At 41.1% G+C, this 20,443-nt stretch overlaps 4 protein-coding genes across 5 annotated transcripts in view; all 4 read left to right on the forward strand.

The window, feature by feature from the left end:
• Positions 1 to 1,138: 1,138 nt before the first annotated feature.
• Positions 1,139 to 5,308, forward strand: LOC310943522 (uncharacterized protein). Its single transcript, XM_083909119.1, has 2 exons — positions 1,139 to 1,274; positions 5,100 to 5,308. The coding sequence occupies exons 1-2, from the start codon at positions 1,236 to 1,238 to the stop codon at positions 5,193 to 5,195; spliced, it is 135 nt and encodes a 44-aa protein (XP_083765245.1). The 5' UTR covers positions 1,139 to 1,235; the 3' UTR covers positions 5,196 to 5,308.
• An 8-nt stretch (positions 5,309 to 5,316) lies between these two features.
• ptp4a1 (protein tyrosine phosphatase 4A1) lies at positions 5,317 to 9,177 on the forward strand. The gene is made up of 5 exons (XM_083909118.1): positions 5,317 to 5,797; positions 6,014 to 6,106; positions 6,605 to 6,735; positions 6,927 to 7,001; positions 8,003 to 9,177. The coding sequence occupies exons 1-5, from the start codon at positions 5,693 to 5,695 to the stop codon at positions 8,118 to 8,120; spliced, it is 522 nt and encodes a 173-aa protein (XP_083765244.1). The 5' UTR covers positions 5,317 to 5,692; the 3' UTR covers positions 8,121 to 9,177.
• Positions 9,178 to 9,979: 802 nt separating this feature from the next.
• On the forward strand, positions 9,980 to 16,313 carry stn1 (STN1 subunit of CST complex; the record flags this gene model as incomplete). The annotated part of the gene is made up of 9 exons (XM_083909193.1): positions 9,980 to 10,516; positions 11,707 to 11,802; positions 11,916 to 11,993; positions 12,213 to 12,389; positions 13,334 to 13,445; positions 14,149 to 14,299; positions 14,475 to 14,597; positions 14,694 to 14,766; positions 16,156 to 16,313. The coding sequence occupies exons 1-9, from the start codon at positions 10,381 to 10,383 to the stop codon at positions 16,311 to 16,313; spliced, it is 1,104 nt and encodes a 367-aa protein (XP_083765319.1). The 5' UTR covers positions 9,980 to 10,380.
• A 1,524-nt stretch (positions 16,314 to 17,837) lies between these two features.
• Positions 17,838 to 20,443, forward strand: part of sh3pxd2aa (SH3 and PX domains 2Aa) — a 48,937-nt gene continuing 46,331 nt past the window's right edge. For both annotated transcript variants that reach the window (XM_083909160.1, XM_083909161.1), the window contains exon 1: positions 17,838 to 18,140. In XM_083909160.1, coding sequence (XP_083765286.1) covers positions 18,045 to 18,140 — 96 coding nt within the window. In that variant the 5' untranslated portion in view covers positions 17,838 to 18,044. The remainder of the gene's footprint in view (positions 18,141 to 20,443) is intronic.

Below are 20,443 nucleotides of genomic sequence, written 5' to 3' on the forward strand. Positions count from 1 at the left end.
ACATGTTGATGATGTATGTCCACGTGAGGGTCAGTGGGTGCATCTCCAGCTGGTCTTTGTAGAGTGGAGATGATGGAGATGGAAATGATGGAGGGATGGAGGGATGTAGAGATGTAGGGATGTAGAGATGGAGAGATGTCTGGGCAGCTCACATTTTCAGGGTGGGGTTTCCAGAGCTCCGTCAAGTTCGATATAATTCAATACAGGAAAAGCCATGTGACGTTTTCTGTTTCTCTTCAAAATAATATTTCAAGAGGGTCATAAAATGGAGATTATTATCCAAAAAATAACTTTCTACAAAAACAACTGAGACTTTCATTGATGGTCATCAAAAGAGAGAAAGAAGTAAATTATGATTTGACTTTTATCAATGTAACATAAAGGAATTAATGTAATCTTTTAGGTTCTTTTCTTAGTAATAATGTGTGAAATATTATTATCTGATATAGTTGTTCAGTATGCAGTATGTGGAGTATTGAGAAAGAATATAGAGTAACCTTATCATTATTTAACTTTATATATTACTTATAAACCATTTTTATTACCTTGTTCCGGGTGCCTCTGTTGATTTACATTATTATTGAAGTATTTGTTTATTTTATTTAATGCTGTGTTATTTAAATGTGTTTTTACATATAAAAGTCAAATATTTGTATTACAAAGATTGTTCACATTTTTAGATTTTCAGACCTTAATATCTTAACATTTTATTTATAAACAGTTTTATTTATCGATTCTCTGTGTCGCCAGTAGGGGGAGTTGCTGATATTGCCAAATATTAATTGAAAGATTTTTCTGTAAATTTGCAAATCTGGTGTCAGAACAAAAAGTTCTCACATTTAGTTTTACAAGTGTATTTGTATTTATGACAGAGTAGAATAAGTAGAATAGCTTTAGTATAGTCAGTGTGTGAATGATCCATAATCATTATTATTGGCAGTAACAGAGGGCCCCAAAATCTAATTTTGCTTAGGGCCCCATGGAGGCTTGGGCCGGCCCTGCTAAAGCTAATCCACATAATAAGTCCTCATATAAAACCTTTGAGAAACACTGTTGTGTGCAATGTGCTGCTATAAAAAAATGCGAGTGTTTTATTTTGAAAATCCAGACAGGAAGTGATGGTGAAGAAAGGAGGAGACCATCAGGAGACTCTCGGGCTCCGTTCGGACAAACATCGGCGGACTGTATGGTGAAGAACCGTTCACTTAGTTTAGCTTTTTCTGAGGACCGGCTGTATGATTAAGCTACAATCTTCAATGAGTAAGCATATCCCAGTAAGTTACGTGCTTTGTCTGCTTCTAAACGTGGCTGCCATTTTGTGTCTATGTCTCTCTATGTGTGTGTGTGTGTTGTTCCCTCAGCGCTAAATCACTACGTTAGCGTCTCCAGCTGCAGTTTGGCCTTTTCGCTTCAAATCACGGCCTCGTCCGGTTTAACCCGGTTAGAAACACACACGACTCGAATGTTTTTAATTAAAAACACGACCCATGTGTTGGCTTTAACTTGAGTAAATGAACCCGGGGCTTGTCCTGGTTGTTCGGCTGTAAAACTAGCTGCTTCGCTCGGTGTTCCTGTCGGTGCAGCCGCTGTCAGATGCCTAGCTTCCCCGGCTGCTCCGCGGCTAATTAGTACATAAATAAACGGACGCATTTTAATGTGAAACAAATGAAGTCGCTGTGAGACATTTAACGCGTGGGTTTTCGCCCACACGAGCTGTCCGTCGGTTAATCGAAGCGCTGTTTTAATCGAGTGAAAACAACGAGCGGTTTTGTCCACAGGCCTCCGCCGCTCTGTGTGTGTGTGTGTGTGTGTGATGGCGCCGATCCTCCGCACACACAAAGGAGAAAGATCCGCTAACGGAGAGCGGACAGTCCGACCGATGTGGATTATTCTGGGGCCGATACCGAGCTGGAGACGTCACAGCTTCTGTGACTAAATGACACAACCAGAGATGAGATTCAACTTTAGTGTCATTACTCAAATACAAGTATCAGGTATCATGAAAATGTGATTTTGCGTCTCACCAGAAGTGCAAAAAATAATATTATATGATATGATGCACTGAATGAAATGTAAGTCATTTACAGATAGGCAGAGTAATATGCAATTATATGGATGAATTAGTGAGCGCTATAAATATATTGTACAGATTATTATGTACAGATAAGGTGCAGTGAATATGCTGTATTATATAGACATTAGGGATGTGAATCTTTGGGTGGCTCACGATTCGATTCAAAATCGATTCTCGATTCAAAAATTTATAGAATGCATAGTGTGTTAAGGCAAATGATGACATCAAAACAATCCAGTTTGTATAAGATAATGTGATCATGTGATCACACAAAGGCAAACTTCAGACAAAAGTTAACATTTATTCATTCAAAACAAATAAAAACTTACTTCCTGTACAACAAAAATAACTTGAACAAATAAAAGCTTAGACGAGCTGCCTTTTTCTTACTTACTAAGTTTCTTAGTAACTGTACACAAATAACACAACGTGATGTTTTGTGTGGTTTTTCAAAATAGAAACTTAAGTAAAAATTAAAAATAGTTTTTTGAATTTTATGAATTGATTCAGAATCGTGGATGATTAGAATCGAGATTCTTATGTGAATAGATTTTTTTCCCCCACCCCTATAAATTATATATACAGAATACAGAATAATATATATTGTATGGGATGAGGTGGACGTTTCTTATCACTGTTATCCTTACTTAAATAGTAATTCATCAAAATGTTGATATAATTCTTTAAATATTATCAGTATGTGATAATCAGTGTGGATCCTTCTCTCCCTAATGGATCTTCATTTGCTTCATAGGAATAAGATTTAAGAAGATGCTCAGATATGACATCAGTATTCATTATCTGAACGCTTATATACAGATAATACAAATGCACAAATGCTCATAAACATAATTGGTGTTTAAAGAACGTGTTGGTGCTAAATGTCAGTTAATTTAACCCTGAGCTTGTTTTAATTTAATTTACTGATTAATGAACTATCATATTACTTTAGAATTCATTCACTAATCAATAATAATAGTGTTATCTATTAATTCCACTGCTTCTGTCCTTCATCGCTGTCTTTTTCTCCTCCATTTTTGTTTTTAGTGAGATGTTTTGTTGTTGTTTTGAACCAAAATGCTGTTTTCAGCCGGAATATACCGGATTAATGAAGCAGGCTGAGGCAGCTTAGTGTTGTTTTAGTTTAGCTGCAGAGCGACACAGGCCTTCATTGATTACTCAATCCTGACGATGTAAAGAGCAAAAACATGTTGAATATTGAAGGATTGGTGAAAGTGACGGTGAGTCAGGTTTATTATGATGATGATGATGGTGATGATGGTGATGTCAGCCCCCTGCTGAAGGCCTCATGATGACTCAGTCAGAGTGGATTTGACCCTCATGTCACAGATGACGCATCTTTTCTGTTTTTAGTCGTTTTAACATCCAGGCAGGTGAGATGGTCTTTCCTGGTTTTTCCTGCTCATTTCTTCCATGTTTGTGTGACTTTGTGGTGACTGCAAATATTTGGTAAAAGGAAAAAGTGCATTTATGTGTGTGTTTCCACTGCAGCACTAAGCAAACACTGGGAGTTACTAGTTAACAGAGATAAGTCTTAGTCACCACAGAAGAATGAACGTGGAACTGGATGATGTGAATGAAAAGACTGACATTACAGTCACATGGTTTCTAAGCCTCTTCTTTTATTTGCTGAATATTTAACCATCACATTGATAAGTTAACTGTTTACCTCCTTCACCTTCCTTTATATTTAATGTGTTTTTTTGTTAAATTGAATTGAGAAAAGATGCAATAAGCAACACACAGATGATTCAACTCTAGCTTGTCTTTTGAAAATCAACATTTCCCTCAGAGTTTAGCTGGTTATTACTAATGATGTACTGAGTGTACAATTCTGATGTTGTTTTATGATCGTAAGTAATACAAATACACACACTATCTCTTTAAATCACAAATTCAATAATACAAAAGAGTGAAGTAATCTGTACCATCTTCAGTCACAAATAGTTTCAGTGTCATTTATACACAGTTTCTGGACCAACCAATTAATCAAGAAAATAATCAACAGATGAATAGATTTTGAACACAATTGTTAGTTGCCTCCCGTAGTACAGATGAATGTCTTATTTGTCTATAACGGTCAACAAGTTAAATCATGATGTGTCCGGCCAGTAAAAACGACTACATCCCATAATTCTCTGTCCTTATTTGTGCTTGTGGAAGGATCGTGTGAAGCTCTTAAAACCATAGAAATACATCACCTGCTGCTTTTGTTGTTGAGAATAACTTTGAAAACATTCCCCAACATCCACAAGTTACACTGCATTACTGAATATTTGTGATTATTTGTGGTGTAGCGGGGTTACAGCACCACATACAGGCCTGGCATATGTACTACAGCGTTTGTTTAGAGTCGTTTTGGGCGTTTTCGTGTGGATGAAGGACGTTCTAAAATGTCGTGTTGCGGAAAACGTATTGTTATAATCCGTGTGGTGAAGACCTCAGACTCTGATGATTCATCTCGAATGTTTGTGTTTGTGTCGTGGCAAACGTACAACGTAAAGTCTTCAGCTGTACTAAGGTTCCTATGGGCTTGACTCGTAGCTACTGTTTTAATTCATCAATCACGAAGGCAAGAGAAAGTCACGTGAAGGTTTTGCACATTTATTTCCACTTGCCGTACGTCCAAGTTACATTCCTGTCCACATGTATTCAAGACTGTCTAGGATCACCGATAGATAGAATAGAAATATTCCTTTGATGTTCCAGGTTGTGGATGATGATCAATAGATTCTTACAATAAGTCTTATTGTTAGAATCTATTGATCGTCATCCACGTAATCTGTATCATAGCCATCAAATGTATCAAAAGTGTCCGTGGTGTCTTTTATCTAAAGAACACATTTAAACAACAAAGTCACACATATTTAATCAAAGGCTTAAGACCAACAACAGTTGACGTGAACTACATGAGCTGTAATGGACTGTGAGAAGCCTGCGTCTCAGTGTGAACACATGTGTTTTAACGATCCGTTTCCCCGTCTTGATCCTCTGTGTCCTGCAGCAGTTCTGTGGTGTTCTGGGTCACACATTTATGGAGTTTCTGAAGGGCAGCGGGGACTACTGCCAGGCTCAGCACGCTGCATATGCAGACGAGTGAACAGCCAAACGCACCATCCATCCCAAGCACTTGAGCCACAGGAGGGACCCCGGAACGTTGGCAGGACCGGGACGCCTCCCAGAACCAGCGACACGTCGGCCTGGATGGGGTAACTCCACCCGCTGCACACTGCCCTCGTCGGCTTCTGCCTGGCCAGAATCAAGGTGGAACCAGCCTTGTTTTTGTTTTCTCCCTTTTCTTTAGTTTTAGTCAAAGAGGAGAAGGTTTTGAGTTTCTTTTCCCTTTTTGGTCGCCAACCCCCAGTTTTCCTCCATCTGCCCGTCGCAGCCCTTATTTCTTTCTTTGGTTTTTAAAGCCTTGCCAACCTCAAAGAAGAACAGAGAGTTTTCTGTGCCTGTGTTTCTTGAAGCTTGTCGGACCTTTTTGCATTTGACATTCCTTCTGAGTTTAACTCAGTGTTTACATCGGTGTTTTCACTCCGTGGAGAAGACTCTTTGGGTTCCGTTATACATCCTGGTTTTTCCCCCGTTGTCACGATGGCTCGTATGAACAGACCAGCCCCTGTGGAGATCACCTACAAAAACATGAGGTTCCTCATCACCCACAATCCCACCAATGCCACCCTGAACAAGTTCATTGAGGTAAGAATATACAGTTGGAGGTTAAATCATTGCACTCCCAGTGTTCACAATCAAGAAGGTGGAGGTGGACGTGATTGTGAAGGCTTTAAAACCTGTTTCATGGGAAGATAAAACGATAGAACAGTGCATGATAGAGTTAGATGATCTTTAAACAGAGGTTTGTGTTTGATTGTTTCTGTGCTTCTTCTTCGCTCATCCTCTGATATATATTTGCAGGAGCTAAAGAAATATGGAGTCACCACTGTGGTGAGAGTCTGTGAGGCCACATATGACGCTACTCTGGTGGTGAAAGAGGGAATCCAGGTCCTGGTGAGTTTGTTGTCTGTTGTCGACCTGTTTTTTTCACCAGTGTCGTGTAAGAAATGTTAGTTATTGAATGCATCAAATACAAAGTGTTTACTGATTATTTCTGATGAATTGTTCAGCCATTAAACACGACAGAGCCTATTTTGATAATCGATTAACCAGTTATCGATTGGTCTTTTGTCAATAATTAAAACAATCTTTCTGATCTGACCAAATCTTATTTGTTGACGATTCGTTCTTGTAAAATCGGTAAAAGTTGCTAAGTGAGAAGCATTTGGTTTACGATTTGGCTTCATTGTTTTTTGAAAATGTATATTCTGTCCGTCTGCGAATAAATTAATTTAATTAACTTTCCTTGTTATATTGAGCTTGTTTAAAAAGAAAAACAGAAGAGGAAGTGTTTATCCCTTGTTTCTCTCTCTGCCCTCACACTGTTTTGCTTTCTAAGAATCTGGTCCAATGACGTTATTTCCCTCTTGCCCCTCCCCCCTCCTTCTCCAGGATTGGCCGTTCGATGATGGAGCTCCTCCCTCTAACCAGATTGTGGACGATTGGCTGAACCTGCTGAAACTGAAGTTTAGGGAGGAGCCTGGCTGCTGCATCGCTGTCCACTGTGTGGCAGGACTGGGGAGGTGAGCACTGAGCACTTTCATGTTGTTTTCAGTGATTCAAACTTATTATAAGTATATTTTTTTCCTGACATTAAATCAGCATTAATTCTGCTCTGTGGAAAAAGTGTCTGCAGCATTTGACCTTTGTTCAGATGACATTCATCAGTGTTTTGACATGTTTCTGACGTTAACAAAGGTCTTCTTCTGTGCAGAGCTCCTGTTCTGGTCGCACTCGCTCTGATAGAATGTGGCATGAAATATGAAGATGCTGTCCAGTTCATTCGACAGTAAGTTCATAGAAATATTATCAAAATAAACCTTTTTATTGTTTTGCTCAGTTGAAGCCATTTCAGCCTCCTGGATATGTTAGATGTCAAAATGAAATCTCAAAGTAAATCATTTTATTCACATTTTACTATTATGAGCTGTATCTGATGTAAATCTGTTGTTTGTCAGTTCATGTTGCTGCTTGTCCTCTGACTGTGATGTAATTGTGATGTAACTGTGATGTTCCTCACAGAAACACCATGGTTTTGTTCCACATCAAGTCGAGAAAGAGAGAGCGATGAGTCAGGGCCGTAAATAAATGTGATAGTGAGCTGATGAGAGTGCTTCATGATGAGTCACAGTGTGAAATGACCTGACCACACCAGTGTTACTCATTACACACACACAGCATTTTTAACACTGACTGTGATCTCCAGGCTTTATATAAACACACACACACACACACACACACACACACACACACACACACACACACACACACACACACACACACAGAGATTAGATAAGAACTGAGCTGAACAGGTTGTATGTGCTTTCAGTGGAACATGAACAAACGCAGCAGAAGTGTCATTTTTACATGGATATATTAATGAAAATGGTCTTTTCTTCATGTCGTCTTTAAAGTGTGCTTGAACTGACGGCGAGAAAACTGATTTTAACAAGTCAGCATCAAGCTAACCTTTTAAAATCAATGCTATCTTAAAGATCTGTACTTACGTCACCTATTTTCTCACATCTTATAGCAGTAATGTAGAGTGAAAATGATCTTCCTACACAGTTTCAATGTGATGAAAAGCAGGCGAGCATTTCAGCTCCCTGAGTCCAGGTTTTTCCAACATTTTTATTGTGAAATGGTAAACATTTAAAATGTGATAGTGACGTAAAATGGCAAAAATATTCTTAATGTAGTATATCTGTTTGCACGTCAATGACGGCAGATCATTTCTGCTCTTGATAATCATCAAACTGATGGATAACGACGGCCTTGCGTTTCTTTCAGGAAACGTCGAGGAGCGTTCAACAGCAAGCAGCTCTTCTACCTGGAAAAATACCGTCCAAAGATGCGCCTGCGCTTCAAAGATTCCAACGGCCATCGCAATAACTGCTGCATCCAGTAGAGCCAAACGCTGAGCCACGCCAACACCACACACGCACACACACACACACACATTTACAAACTCACACACTTACAAACACACACTAAGGAAGAGCTCAATCTAAAATTGCTCGCTTACGGCAGGCTTGTTTTCTTCGTCATTGTGTAAAATACTTTTATTTGGAAAACCATGCGCGGTAAAAGTGACTGTCACTAAATCCAAGTGTCAAAAAAGAAAAAAGAAAAAGGAGTCGTGTGAATGAGGACGGCAGTGTTTCCTCTTTATGTGCCCATTAAAAAAAAAGAAGCATTAGAAAGGGCAACAACGCTGAGTGGTGTGTCATTGTAAGATGTTTGATGAATTGTTTTCTGTGAACGTTTCCCCTAAGACTTCGATCGGCCTCCGTACGTTTACATTTTCCTGAGAATGTGCTAAAAAAAGAAAGAGGATATTTTCATGATTTGGTCTCCTCCCCTGTTGAGTTTTAGGGTTCTGTTTTGAAGACTGACTAGAAAGAGGTTTGCCTTCCTTAAAATCAGATGGTTCATCCATAAATGCCTTACAATCAAAGTGGAACAAAGGCACTGGAGAGGCGGGAGTCGCCCCCTGCTGGCATTTGGAAAAAGGTTTAATTTTTCTACTCGGAACAAAAAACCGTTGCCTTTGTCTCGTGCAGGAAGTCTGACACACACTTAAGCCCTTTCAGCAACTATTTTTTAATATTAAATGCTTCGTTGTTGCAATATTTGTCAACTTAAAGTCTTGGAACTCGTACTTTTTCTTCTTTCCTCTGTCAAGTTTTCCATTTACTTATTAACTGCCATGTCCAAAATGTGATTTTCACCTTTTTTGTTTCTTTTTCCCCCGCTTTAAACTGGACTTCCAACGTCTGCGATATTTTGTATGCCTTTTTATTTGATGTCCGTAACTTAAGACTTGGATACTTGATGATTTTATGTATTTGAAAAATGTGTACTATTATTATTAGGTTGGCTATTTATACTATCACTGGATGTGTGATTTAGTACCGTGAGCGACAAAGTTGTACCTGTTCACCAACTTGTGAGAGTACATTAAAAGATACACTGAAAATCAACAGCGAGGCTTCAGAGTGTTTACTTTTCACAAACAAACACACTATTGCAGCATATTGTGAGCTGATGACTCACTGTTAATTGGCCCTGAAATAGTCAGTGAAAACCTTTAATGTGGATAAATGAAGACAATGAGCAGGTTTTCTTTTACATGTTTTAACATATTACGACAAAGCAGGTTTTGGATATTTATACGTCGCTCATTAGTATTTATTTTCAAATGTATAATCGATGTATTAACGAATCATCGAGGAGAGCTGATTTGTCTTGTCGTCACTATCGGTTCATAAAGTTACTGATAAATGTGATGAATTATAGTTGAATATAAACAGGTGGAGTGAAAGAATCGGGAGTTTTCCAAATACTTTTAATACGTTGTTATTGTTCCTGATAATAATTATATAATTATATAAGGTAAATCAGTCAAAAACAACATTATTCCTGTAACAACACACAAACTAACAGGGCTCGGGCACCGCGTTGCATTCTGGGACGTGGCGGCCATGTTGATGGCCACTCGAATGTAAACAACAGCAAGTGAACGAGCAGAAGAAGCAGAGTTGGGAGAAAGAAAGAAAAAAAGATGTTAAAGTCCAGAAAAAGGAGGTGGAATTTACCGGGATACGTTAAGCAGGAAAGCCAGGGACCAGTTTGTGGACAAACTCGCCACTTCCTGAGCTTATTTGCTGCCACTTCACACAAGATGCCTCCAGACCGCAGCCCATGGTCAATTAAATAAAGCGTTTTTAATCGATCGTTTTAATCTTTAACTACGTCATTGTAATTTTTAAGCCTATTATATTCACTTCACTATCGATGGTTTGGTCATTTATTTACAAATTCATGGTTTAAAACCGAAGCGAACGTCATGAAATCCGCTAGCTAACGTCATTAGCGTACTCCCGTCATGCCTTTCGCTGCTCGTGGACGCGCCGAGCAAGTCGAGAACGGAGAAGCGAGAACGCGCTCACATAACAGAGAGGCATTACGAGAGTAACACTACTGCGCATGCTCTAGGAACTCACAACCCGGAAATAAACGCGGAAGTCAGAAACTTTTTTTGGGGCATATGAGAATGAACGGAGCTAAAGCGGTGGTGTGCTAACCTCGCGGAGCTAACGATGACATAGAGGGATCGATAACAATGACGATAACAATAATCCCGCTGTGGCTGCAGTGATGAAATCATGGCTGAAATCATGGAGGATCCAGCGGAGGAGGAGCCTCTGTCCGTGACGTGGGGCCTGGACCCGGTGTTCAGTGCCTTCGCCAGGCTGTTCGTCAGAGACGTGCTGGACATGAGGGAGTCCACACAGGTGCCAGGTGATGAACACGCACCTGTACACACACACACCTGTGTACACACACACACACACACACTTCGATTATCTGTCAGTTTACTCGCCACCAGGTCAACACATGATCGAACTCTGGAAAACTAAACCTATTGAAGATCTTCCTTGAAGTTTTATGACACGTTGATGTAATCACTTGAAACTCAACAGACCTGGAGCAACGTGAACGTAGTAATGGTTTTACATGTAAATGTCAACATGTTACAGGATGACTAGTAACTCTCTGAGCCTTCCATGTTTTCAATGAACCCTTTATTTAACACACAACTCATGTTAGAAGCACATGATCAACATAAACATGACAAATACACATGGTGATGAGAACAATCCTGTAGTTAGTTAATTACTAGTTTAGATTCTAACTGTGTTGCTGCTCCTGTGCCCAGTGTGTGTGTGTTCACTACTGGTGTTAAAGAGTGTGTAAGAAGGAATGGCTTAAATGCACAGGTCAAATTCCCGATCACTGATGTGTGCTAATAATACTCATTCTAATTCTATTTGGCTGCAACAGTTGAACTTTGGTGGTTTACGATCAACAGCCTAAACCACATAGACCAATCACTGACAATAGAGCTGCAACTAACGATTATTTTCCTAATCGATTAATCTGTCGATTATTTTCTTGATGAATCATTTGGTCCATAAAATATCAGAAAATGTTAAAAAACGTTGATCAGTGTTTGTTAAAGCTGGAAATGATGATGTTCTCAAATGTCTTTGTTTTTGTTCACAAACCAAAATGATTCAGTTTTAATAATTTCTTTGTTTATGTGGAGCAAAGAAACCAAGAAAATATTCACATTTAAGAAGCTGAAACAATCAGAAATCTTGTTTTAATCATGAAAAAAGCCTTAAACCGATTATCGAATATCAAAATAGTTGGCGATTCATTTAGTAATCGATTAATAATCGATTCATCGATTAATCGTTTCATCTCTAACTGACAACAATAAACCAGGTGATCGTGAAGTGTGTTTTGACCACAAACCAAAATGTAAGAATCAATTTTAAAGATTTCTTTGTTATGTGAAAAAAAAGAAAGTCAAACTAAAACATTGAAGCGTTTTTCTCAGTCACTTTGTTCCAGTTTTGCAAAGCACTCTATGTGCATACTAAGTATTGTATATAAGTGTATAAATGTATCTGTTTGTCTCACAGGTATTTACTTCTATAATTCACACCCAATTTACAAAGTTGACGTCCTCGGGACAGTGGTGTATAAGAGAGAGAGAGAGGACTTCTTCTGTTATGGAGGTAATGTTGCTTCTTCAGTGATGTTTTATGATGTCTCAGGTTCATTGTTATTTACTTAAGTGCAATAAAGTCAATGACAGTAATGCAGTAAATGTGATTGGTTGTGTTCACAGTGGACGATGGCACTGGTGTCATAAACTGTCTGTGCTGGAAAAATGAGCGGCTGAAAGAAGACGAGGATGCTCAGAAATGTGAGTCTACAGCAGTGTAGTGGAATTATTGAACACTTTTATGAACCTTTTTAAAAATGTGTTTTGAATGACCAGTAGAGAGACAAGGCCACGCAGAATGTGTGTCCTCTGAAAACTGAGACAAATCTAATGATTCATTCTTTCATTCATTCAAAAGCAGTTGCTTTTCACCATAGTAACGACGCACTGTAACATCCTGTGTTATTTTGTCTTCTCCAGCCGAGGTGAAGCACAGCGACGCAGCTCAGGGAGGCTTCAGTCCACTCACTGAGATGAGGAAACTGAGACGGGCCCAACAGAACCTCTGCTGTCTGGAGATAGGAGAGCTGCTGCGGGTCAGAGGACCGGTCAAGACGTCCAGGCAGCGAGAGAGAGAAATCATGGCTTCCACCTACTGTGAGTGAAGAGAGTTAAGGCCACGTTAAACTTCTCCGACTGTGTAATCACGGAGACCCCTCCAGCCTTCATAGTTCTCCGTCGTGGTGACGGACACGCGCTGCAATTTCCCGCCCGATCAGTAGGGGTCGCTACGCAAGGTTGTTGTGCTTCTGGCTACAGTGAGCAATGGCGTCTGAGAGAGAAAGACTGTTGTTGTTGTCGTTGCAGCTGGATAACATTGAACAGTGGCTGTTTCTCACCTGAAATAAACATTTTTCTGTCCCTGAACGCAGTTTTAAGATCATTTGAGGCGATAACTCAGCCATTTAGAGTCTAAACGTGCTGTGTGTATTAGAGCAGCGTTATCTCGGCCTGTCCTGAGGACCAATCACAGCCCTCTTCGTCTCCGTTGTCCCTTGACAGAGTGACGGACACTTAAGAAATATTTAGTGCAGCCAGAGACTACGCAGAGACTCTGACAGACTCTACGATGACATAGAGGGGTCTGTGTAACCTACGTAGGGCACTTTACACAGGAGTATAAATTGGGCTTTAACCTGAGAAGGTTCAAATGAGGCATTCATTCAGTCACCACAGTTTCATACATGTTCAGGGAACAAAATCACTTCCATAGTTTCCATAGTAATGCTGAGACCTTACAACCCAAACCCTCACATGAAGACGGTCTGAATGAAAAAGAACGTAAGCTGTCTGCGCTCCTGTAGCATCTGTAGCATCTGTAGCATCTGTAGCATCATCCCTTTTCAGTTTCCTCAAACCACACACACAGAACAAGGACACTCTTCATGTTGACATCACAGTCCTGTTTATATGTCTTTCTTACACAACTGTTTACAAACACACACACACACACACACACACACACACACACACACACACACACACACACACACACACACACACGCACACACGTGGTCCATCTCTTTCCTCTGTCTCTTCAGATAAGGTGAACGATCCAGTCATGACGGCACAGATATCCTGGATGATGGAGGTTCCTCAGCTCTACAGACTGTGCTATGACAAACCACTGCAGCTGCAACACACTGCACTAAGGTATACGAGACATCTGTGTGTGGCTTTATGTAGGAAATATAATATATCTCTATAATGTATGTAATGTTTTTGGTACAATATAGGCCCATATCTAAAACGTATTATCAGATATAGGCAAAAACACAGAGATGTCTGGATAGTAATGACAAAAACAGTTACAATAGTTCTAAAACAATTCCTCCTTCTTCCTCTCATAGATTTGATTTTTTTTATAGAGGATATTTTCATCCCATCTGTGGAATTTAGTGCATGAGTTGACTTTTTCTATACTTCATAGGAGAAAATCATGGTCGGCAAAATAAGACCTGTTTTTGAGCTGATATATATTATTATATTGTCCAGTCTCTATTGATTTTTTTTAATGCCAAATACCAACCCTGACATAGGATTCCAAGATGGCTGAGTATTGCTATTGAATGCTATTGCTAACAGTGGTGAGCACCTGATGCATCTGCATCCATTAACTTGTGGGTGATGTCACTTCCTGTTCAGACTTCTGAAGTAAAACGAAACACAGCATTAGAGTAAGTTTTAAAATATCACATATTGATTAGTTTTCTTAAACTGACAAACAGTCTGCAGTACCTTTTACAACCACAAGGGTAAAGTAAAGCCAGGGACAGAAATGTTCTTCAGAGGCCTGTGCAGGTGTTTTTACTGTGAGCGTATGTATGATGTTTGTGTTTGTGTGTTTGCTGTGCAGTGGTTCAGCCCTCAGTCCCATCAGCAGAGCCAAAGACATCATCCAGACGTTCTTTAAGCAGAGGTCAGTGAGTGTGTTCAGACCCTACGATGTCCAGGACCTCCTGCAGCCTCTGGTCTCTGCTCAGACCCTGACAACGTCTGCTGATGAGGTACAAGAGTCATGATCATGAAAGATAATATCAGATAGATGCAACTTTAAAAGTCATAATGAACCCTTAACGGTGTCTTAAAAAGGTGTTTCTCATTGTGTCCCCGCTGTTTTCACTGAACTATGTTTACTTTAAAGGTGTTTTTTTTACGTGTGTGTCCTGTGTCGTTGCTCAGGATCCCGTGGCAGGTCCGTCTTTGTGCCAGCAGCTACGTCAGCTCCTGAGGGAAACTCTGGAAACCCTTAACAAGGAGGGAATCATTTACCGCAAGGTGAAGTCACAGGATGAAGTCTATCAAGTGAGAAACAGTGATACTGGTGGTTGTTGTTGTTGTTGTTGTGTTGATGTAGTGTGTGTGTACATGTGTGTGTCTGAGTCTGTCTGTTGTCGTCAGGTGACCGCACAGGATAAAGATCTGATCATCGCTATCAAAGACATCATCAGAGAAGACTCACGCAGAGACAAATGTAAGTACTCTTACCCTGGATTTACACTGGGCGCGTTACAGCCGCGGCGCGGTCGCCGTTGCCGATCGCTTCCATTCTAATCGATGTGAGCATTTCCACCAGGGGGCGCTGCAACACGTCTCGGCAGTGTCCCAGAAGAGGCTCGGCGCAGCGCCACCGATAGGTCGCAGTTCTATTTTTGCCGTTGCTGAGTCGCGCCAAGCTCAACGGAGCAGATCGCACCAGACAGGAAGTCCGACACTGAATCAAAGTAAAACACTTCCGCCCCCCTTTCAAAATAAGACACAATACTCAGGTCATATAGACTGTCACAACTTCACATCAACATTACGTCGTGACCGGTGCTGCCAGGTTTCTGTGAGACGCTCTGATTAATAGACTGAGAGACTCTGAGAGACTGATTGTTGAAGTGTGACACCAGTTCTTCCACCTCGGAGAATGAAAGAAGCTGTTGTTGTTGTTGTTGTTTCCTTTATACCCAACGTCTATCGCGGGATCTTGCAAACTCGCGACCGTTCAGGATTATCGCGTGATCTTCCGTGAATACGCTGGCACCGCGCCGCTGCTGTGACGCGTCCAGTGGAAATCCGTGGTTAGCCTCTGCTCGACTGTGTAAACACATTTTAAAGGTGAAGTAAGTAGTTTATAGTGCCATCTAGAGCAGAGGCTGAAATTTACAACAAAGACCTGCTGCTCTGCTCACCCCCTCCCTTCCCTGAGCGCTACGGTGTCCTCAGCTGGTCAAATGTCGTCCTCGTCGTCTTTCTCCGTGTCAGCAGATGAGGTTCGTGAGGTGAGGGAGAGGGCGGAGCTACCGCGGCCGTAGCAGACGAAGTAAAGAGACGCTTGTTTTGTTCTCTCGCGTTTGTCCTTACAGGCTCCCGTAGAAACATGGCGTCTCTCTGCTAACAGTGTCTATGCAACCGCGGCCCGCGACCATGTTATTTTACATGACTTTTTGAAACACTACGAAAATGAAACAAAAACTATTATACGGCGACTAGACAATGCAGGAGCACATAATATGTATGAAAAAGTGGATTTTGGGTTATATAAACCCATAAATACTACACAGTGTCCCTTTAACTGTTGTCCTGATTGACTTCAATCAATAAAGTTGTAGAAGAATCTAAATAAAGCAGGTGTCTGTAGCTCTCACAGAAACACAGCTAATCGTTTTTCTTCGCACCACACGATTGGCTGAAGGAACCAGAGTAAATGTTTGAGCGTTTTGATCAACGATGACATCAGTTGAGTTGCTGAACGGTCACAGGTCTACACACACACACACACACACACACACACACACACACACACACACACACACACACACACACACACACACACACACACAGTGATGACCGTGGTCCGTGACTCTTGTGTGTGCAGACGCAGAGAAAGGCTGCCACGTCCTCCACATCCTGTCTGCAGTCAGACTGAGGTTCAGCGTGAACGTGAACAGAGCAGCAGTGCAGCAGGTCCTCAGGTCTCTGGAGTGCAGCAGTGACGTGGTCAGCACCACCGCTGACCATTACACCACCTTTTAACACGGTTAAAGCAGCTTCAGGCTTTACTGCTCCATAATGTGAGCGACCTGTAAATCATGTTTGTAAATCACATCAGATTTGTTTTTATTGTGCTATTCTATGACTTTAAATACCAAGTTAAATAAAATAAAAATGTAATAAACGTGTCAAAGTTCACTGTTCTTCTTTCTCCTGCAGCATTTATATCAACCCTGCATTTCTTTCATTTGCTCTCATGTGCTGGAGTTTAGAATCTTCAAATACTTATTAATACATTAATATATGGGTAGTTTTACTACTTTACTGTATAAATAATAAAATGGCCCATGCATTAATGAAGTATTTTTGAATGTATTCTACGTCAGAGTGGCTCAGGGTTCCTCTGTTTGGACAGAGAACATCTTTAATTGTTGATATTTTATCAACCAACGAAAAAAACTCTCTCCACAAAAATGTGTTTGATCTCAAATCAATCAAACTGCAGCTGCACGTGGCTCTTTTCTCTGCGTGCACACGGGGGCAGTGTTTGGCCGCTAATTGGCTCGCGCTTGTCGAGCAGGCCGCTGATTGGTCGCCTGAGAAACATCTGTATCTGGTTGCAGTCGCTCGTGTCTCCGGCCAGAAAGCTGGTGTGTGTGTGTGTGTGTGTGTGTGTGTGTGTTTTTAAAAGAGCTTTTTGAGGCTTGTAGATGAGATAGTGAAGCTTAAGAATATAAATATATATATATTTAAATGTCCTTAACTGTACAGAGACAGGTGTGTGTGTTTTCTTGTGTTTGTTACCTATTCAGGACCTTTTCTCTCCATTAACACTGACCTTGTCAGGACCAGTAGATCTGATGGAGACCAAAACCTGGTCCTATGAACCTCATTTGTGTGTGTGTGTGTTTAAGAGCTTTTTGAGGGTTAAGTCTTGTTTTTTGAGGCTTGTAGATGAGATGGTGAAGCTTAAGAATATATATATTTGAAAGCCCTTGACTGTAAAGGGACAGGTGTGTGTGTGTGTTTTCTTGTATTTGTTACCATTCAGGACCTGTGTGTGTGTGTGTGTGAGCTATATTCATGTTGTGTGCCTTAATTATTCTGAGGACGTAAGTGAAGCCCATCCCACTCCTTCCCCTAAATCCACTGCTGCAGCTGCAGCTGCTGCTCACACAGGAGCCGCTTGTAGGCGCTGGGCTGCAGGACCTGCTCCCTCACACTGACCTGCAGCTGTGTGTGTGTGTGTGACTCCTGTGTGTGTGTGTGTGTGTGTGTGTGTGTGTGGTCACCGCGGCAGACACAAAGGAACTCGCTGCACTTTTTTTTTTTTTTTTTTCCTTTTTTTTTAAGGCACCGCGCGCGCGCGCCCGGAGCAGCTGACACCGTCTGCACGCGCGTCTGCAAGCGAGTCTGTGTCCTCGCGCCGGTTAACGGTCGCCTGAATCCGGGATTATTGACAAGTTTGAGATCAGATCGACACTCGACGTGGATCTGGAGGAAGAGAGAGAGGAGGGAAGGAAGGAAGGAAGGAAGGAGGCAAGGAGGGAGAGAGAGAGAGCCTCACTGAACCTCTCTCTCTCTCTGTGTGTGTGTGTGTGTGTGTGTGTGTGTGTGTGTGTGTTTAGCCGTTGAGCTGATTCAATAACACACTGATGAATGTAGTGTTCCGTGTGCCGTGAGTGTGTGTGTGTGTGTGTGTGTGAGTGAGTGAGTGTGTGTATGTGAGTGTGTGTGAGACAGTGTGTGTGTGTGTGGATCCACCGCCCGTGCATGCAGAGCCTCTGCAGAGTCAAGATGCAGTTCCGGACTGTGCTGGACGTGAAAGTCGTGGACGTGGAGAAGAGACGGAGTCCGTCCAAACACTACGTGAGTCTACCTCATCTTCATCTGTGTGTGTGTGTGTGTATGTGTGATATCAGTGAACAGCTGTCATTACAGTGTGTTGTCCAGGGCCGTTCCACAGGACTTCCAGGGCCTCGGGCTAAAGGCACCTGAGAGGCCATGATATTATTAAACTTTTATTTTTTTGACATCATGGTTCATAGATATAAAAAAGCCTTCAAATGGATAATTGTACCTCTTATTATGTATTACTACATTTAACACAGACATATACAAATATCACGTATTTTAACTCGCGCTGTTGCAGGAAGGACACGTGTTAGCGCAAACTCGAGGCCCGGGGTCCAGATGTGGTCCGTCACCTCATTTTCTGTGGCCCACGAGTGATTAATTGGTCTTAAAAATCTGTGTTAAAATAGGTCTATGCTGCTTTAAGGCGTGCGTTGACCATAAACTACATTTCCCACAATGCACGGCGATTGCGTTACCCGCAAAGTGACGACAGCGTCACTAGATTGCAGTGTATCATTGTATATGCATCATGTGACGAGTGAAATAAGTAATAAATACAGAAAGTTATTTATCAATATGTTACAGAGTAGTTACCTTTACTTTACATTATATTTGGTTACATTTAGTTACATTTATCGTGTATGACAGTAACATCTGACCCTTTGAGGGTAACATTATTGCCCTCAGTGAAAATGACTTTGACAGCCCTGTAGTTAACGCCTCATAAACCCACACTTTGAAAACACTAACTATCCCTTTAAGTGGATCTTTAAACACTGTTGACGTCGTTGTCTCTTCTTCTTAGATCAGAGTGAGCAGGTGACTCAATAATCTCTGTTGATATTCTGGACTCTTGGATTATCCTCAGCTGCTGATTTATAGATATTTTAGAGTTCTTAATCTGAGGAGGATAAAAAGACTCAATAGCTGAAGAAAGTAGGTCACTGTTTTCCACCTTTGTTTGTGTCTAATAACGTCTTCTTCATCAACAGCTCACTTGTTTCTCTTCACGGCCTCTTTTCAGATTCTATTTCCAGTTTATTCTTAACGAGTCGTAATAAATGAGCTCTGAGAACAGAACAGGATCTGTATGTGATCACTGTGCTGCAGACACTTAATGAACATGAATCTGCTCCTCAAACCGTCTGAATCATCAAATGTGTCATGTTAAGCACTGATAAAGCTCTTTATTGTTGTATAGAATAGAATAATAAAATACAATAACCACCGGTCTGGTACAATAATAACTCTGAATATAAGTGATCTCTCTGAGGCGTCACTGTAGAGACATGAAGATCCATCATGGCAGCCTGAAGTGAACAGGACACACACACACACACACACACACACACTGACCATTGTTTGGGACGGTTTGACAACAAGTTTTAACGATTATTTACGATTATTTCTAAAAACTCAGGTCAAAGTGTAGATTCCTGATAACGACAGTGACGTGTTGTCGTGTCAACTGTGAGATAAACGGAGGTTTATGTTCTCAGGCGTCACATCGTGACGTCATGTGATCAGGAAGTGGCTCGTGTCATTGGTTGTTGTTGTTGATTCTGAGGATTCTGATTGGCTCGCATGGCTTCACCCTTCTCCTGTGACCCATAGGTTTGTCGGCGCTCAACGGCGTTTTTACGTGGGTCGATGTAAATGACAATTTAAAAAAAAAAAAAAACGATGTGTGCGTGATGTTATTTTTTGAATATTGGTTTCTCTAAATACTTTGCTCTGTGTAAACGTGGCCTCAGTTATGACATCATTATCATAACTCCGCCTCTCTGTTTAACTTGGTGACAAACGTCTTCATCAGTGAATCTGTGATCGACCTCATGCTACGCTGTGATGCTACGCTGTGATGCTACGCTGTGATGCTACGCTGTGATGCTACGTGTGCTGTGTGTGTATTGCTAACAGTGGCTAACAGTGGTTAGCCTGAGATATAAAGGTGTTTGTGTGATAGTTGAACTGCAGCTTCGTTGTCTTTGACTCTGCTGACTCACACTCTGCATCATCATCATCATCATCATCATCATCACACATGTGCTGAGTCACTCTGCTCTCATGTGTGTTTGTGTTACACGATGATGATGAAGGATGATGAAGAGTGAGCTGCAGAAGTCTCTCCTCTGTCTCACTCACAGGTGATTTCAGATCATCACGTTCTGTCTCTGACTGAGCCCTCGAGCACCAGTCAGACATAATAATAATGTGATTAATCACACGTTATTCACCACATATTTACATATTTGTCTTTAATTCTTCTGTGACGACTCTTAAAAGACATTCAGTGTGAGATATATTCATGACAG

The sequence above is a fragment of the Microchirus variegatus genome, assembly GCF_963457635.1.
Source record: "Microchirus variegatus genome assembly, chromosome: 23".
Taxonomy (NCBI): domain Eukaryota; kingdom Metazoa; phylum Chordata; class Actinopteri; order Pleuronectiformes; family Soleidae; genus Microchirus; species Microchirus variegatus.

What these genes read in the sequence shown, in the direction of transcription:
- ptp4a1 (XM_083909118.1), top strand. Translation starts at nt 5,693, where the DNA reads ATGGCTCGTATGAACAGACCAGCCCCTGTGGAGATCACCTACAAAAAC. An exon ending in AAGAGGGAATCCAGGTCCTG is followed by an intron (nt 6,107 to 6,604) that starts GTGAGTTTGTTG and finishes CTCCTTCTCCAG; the next exon opens with GATTGGCCGTTCGATGATGG. An exon ending in GCTGTCCAGTTCATTCGACA is followed by an intron (nt 7,002 to 8,002) that starts GTAAGTTCATAG and finishes CGTTTCTTTCAG; the next exon opens with GAAACGTCGAGGAGCGTTCA.
- LOC310943522 (XM_083909119.1), top strand. Translation starts at nt 1,236, where the DNA reads ATGATTAAGCTACAATCTTCAATGAGTAAGCATATCCCA. An exon ending in CAATGAGTAAGCATATCCCA is followed by an intron (nt 1,275 to 5,099) that starts GTAAGTTACGTG and finishes TGTGTCCTGCAG; the next exon opens with CAGTTCTGTGGTGTTCTGGG.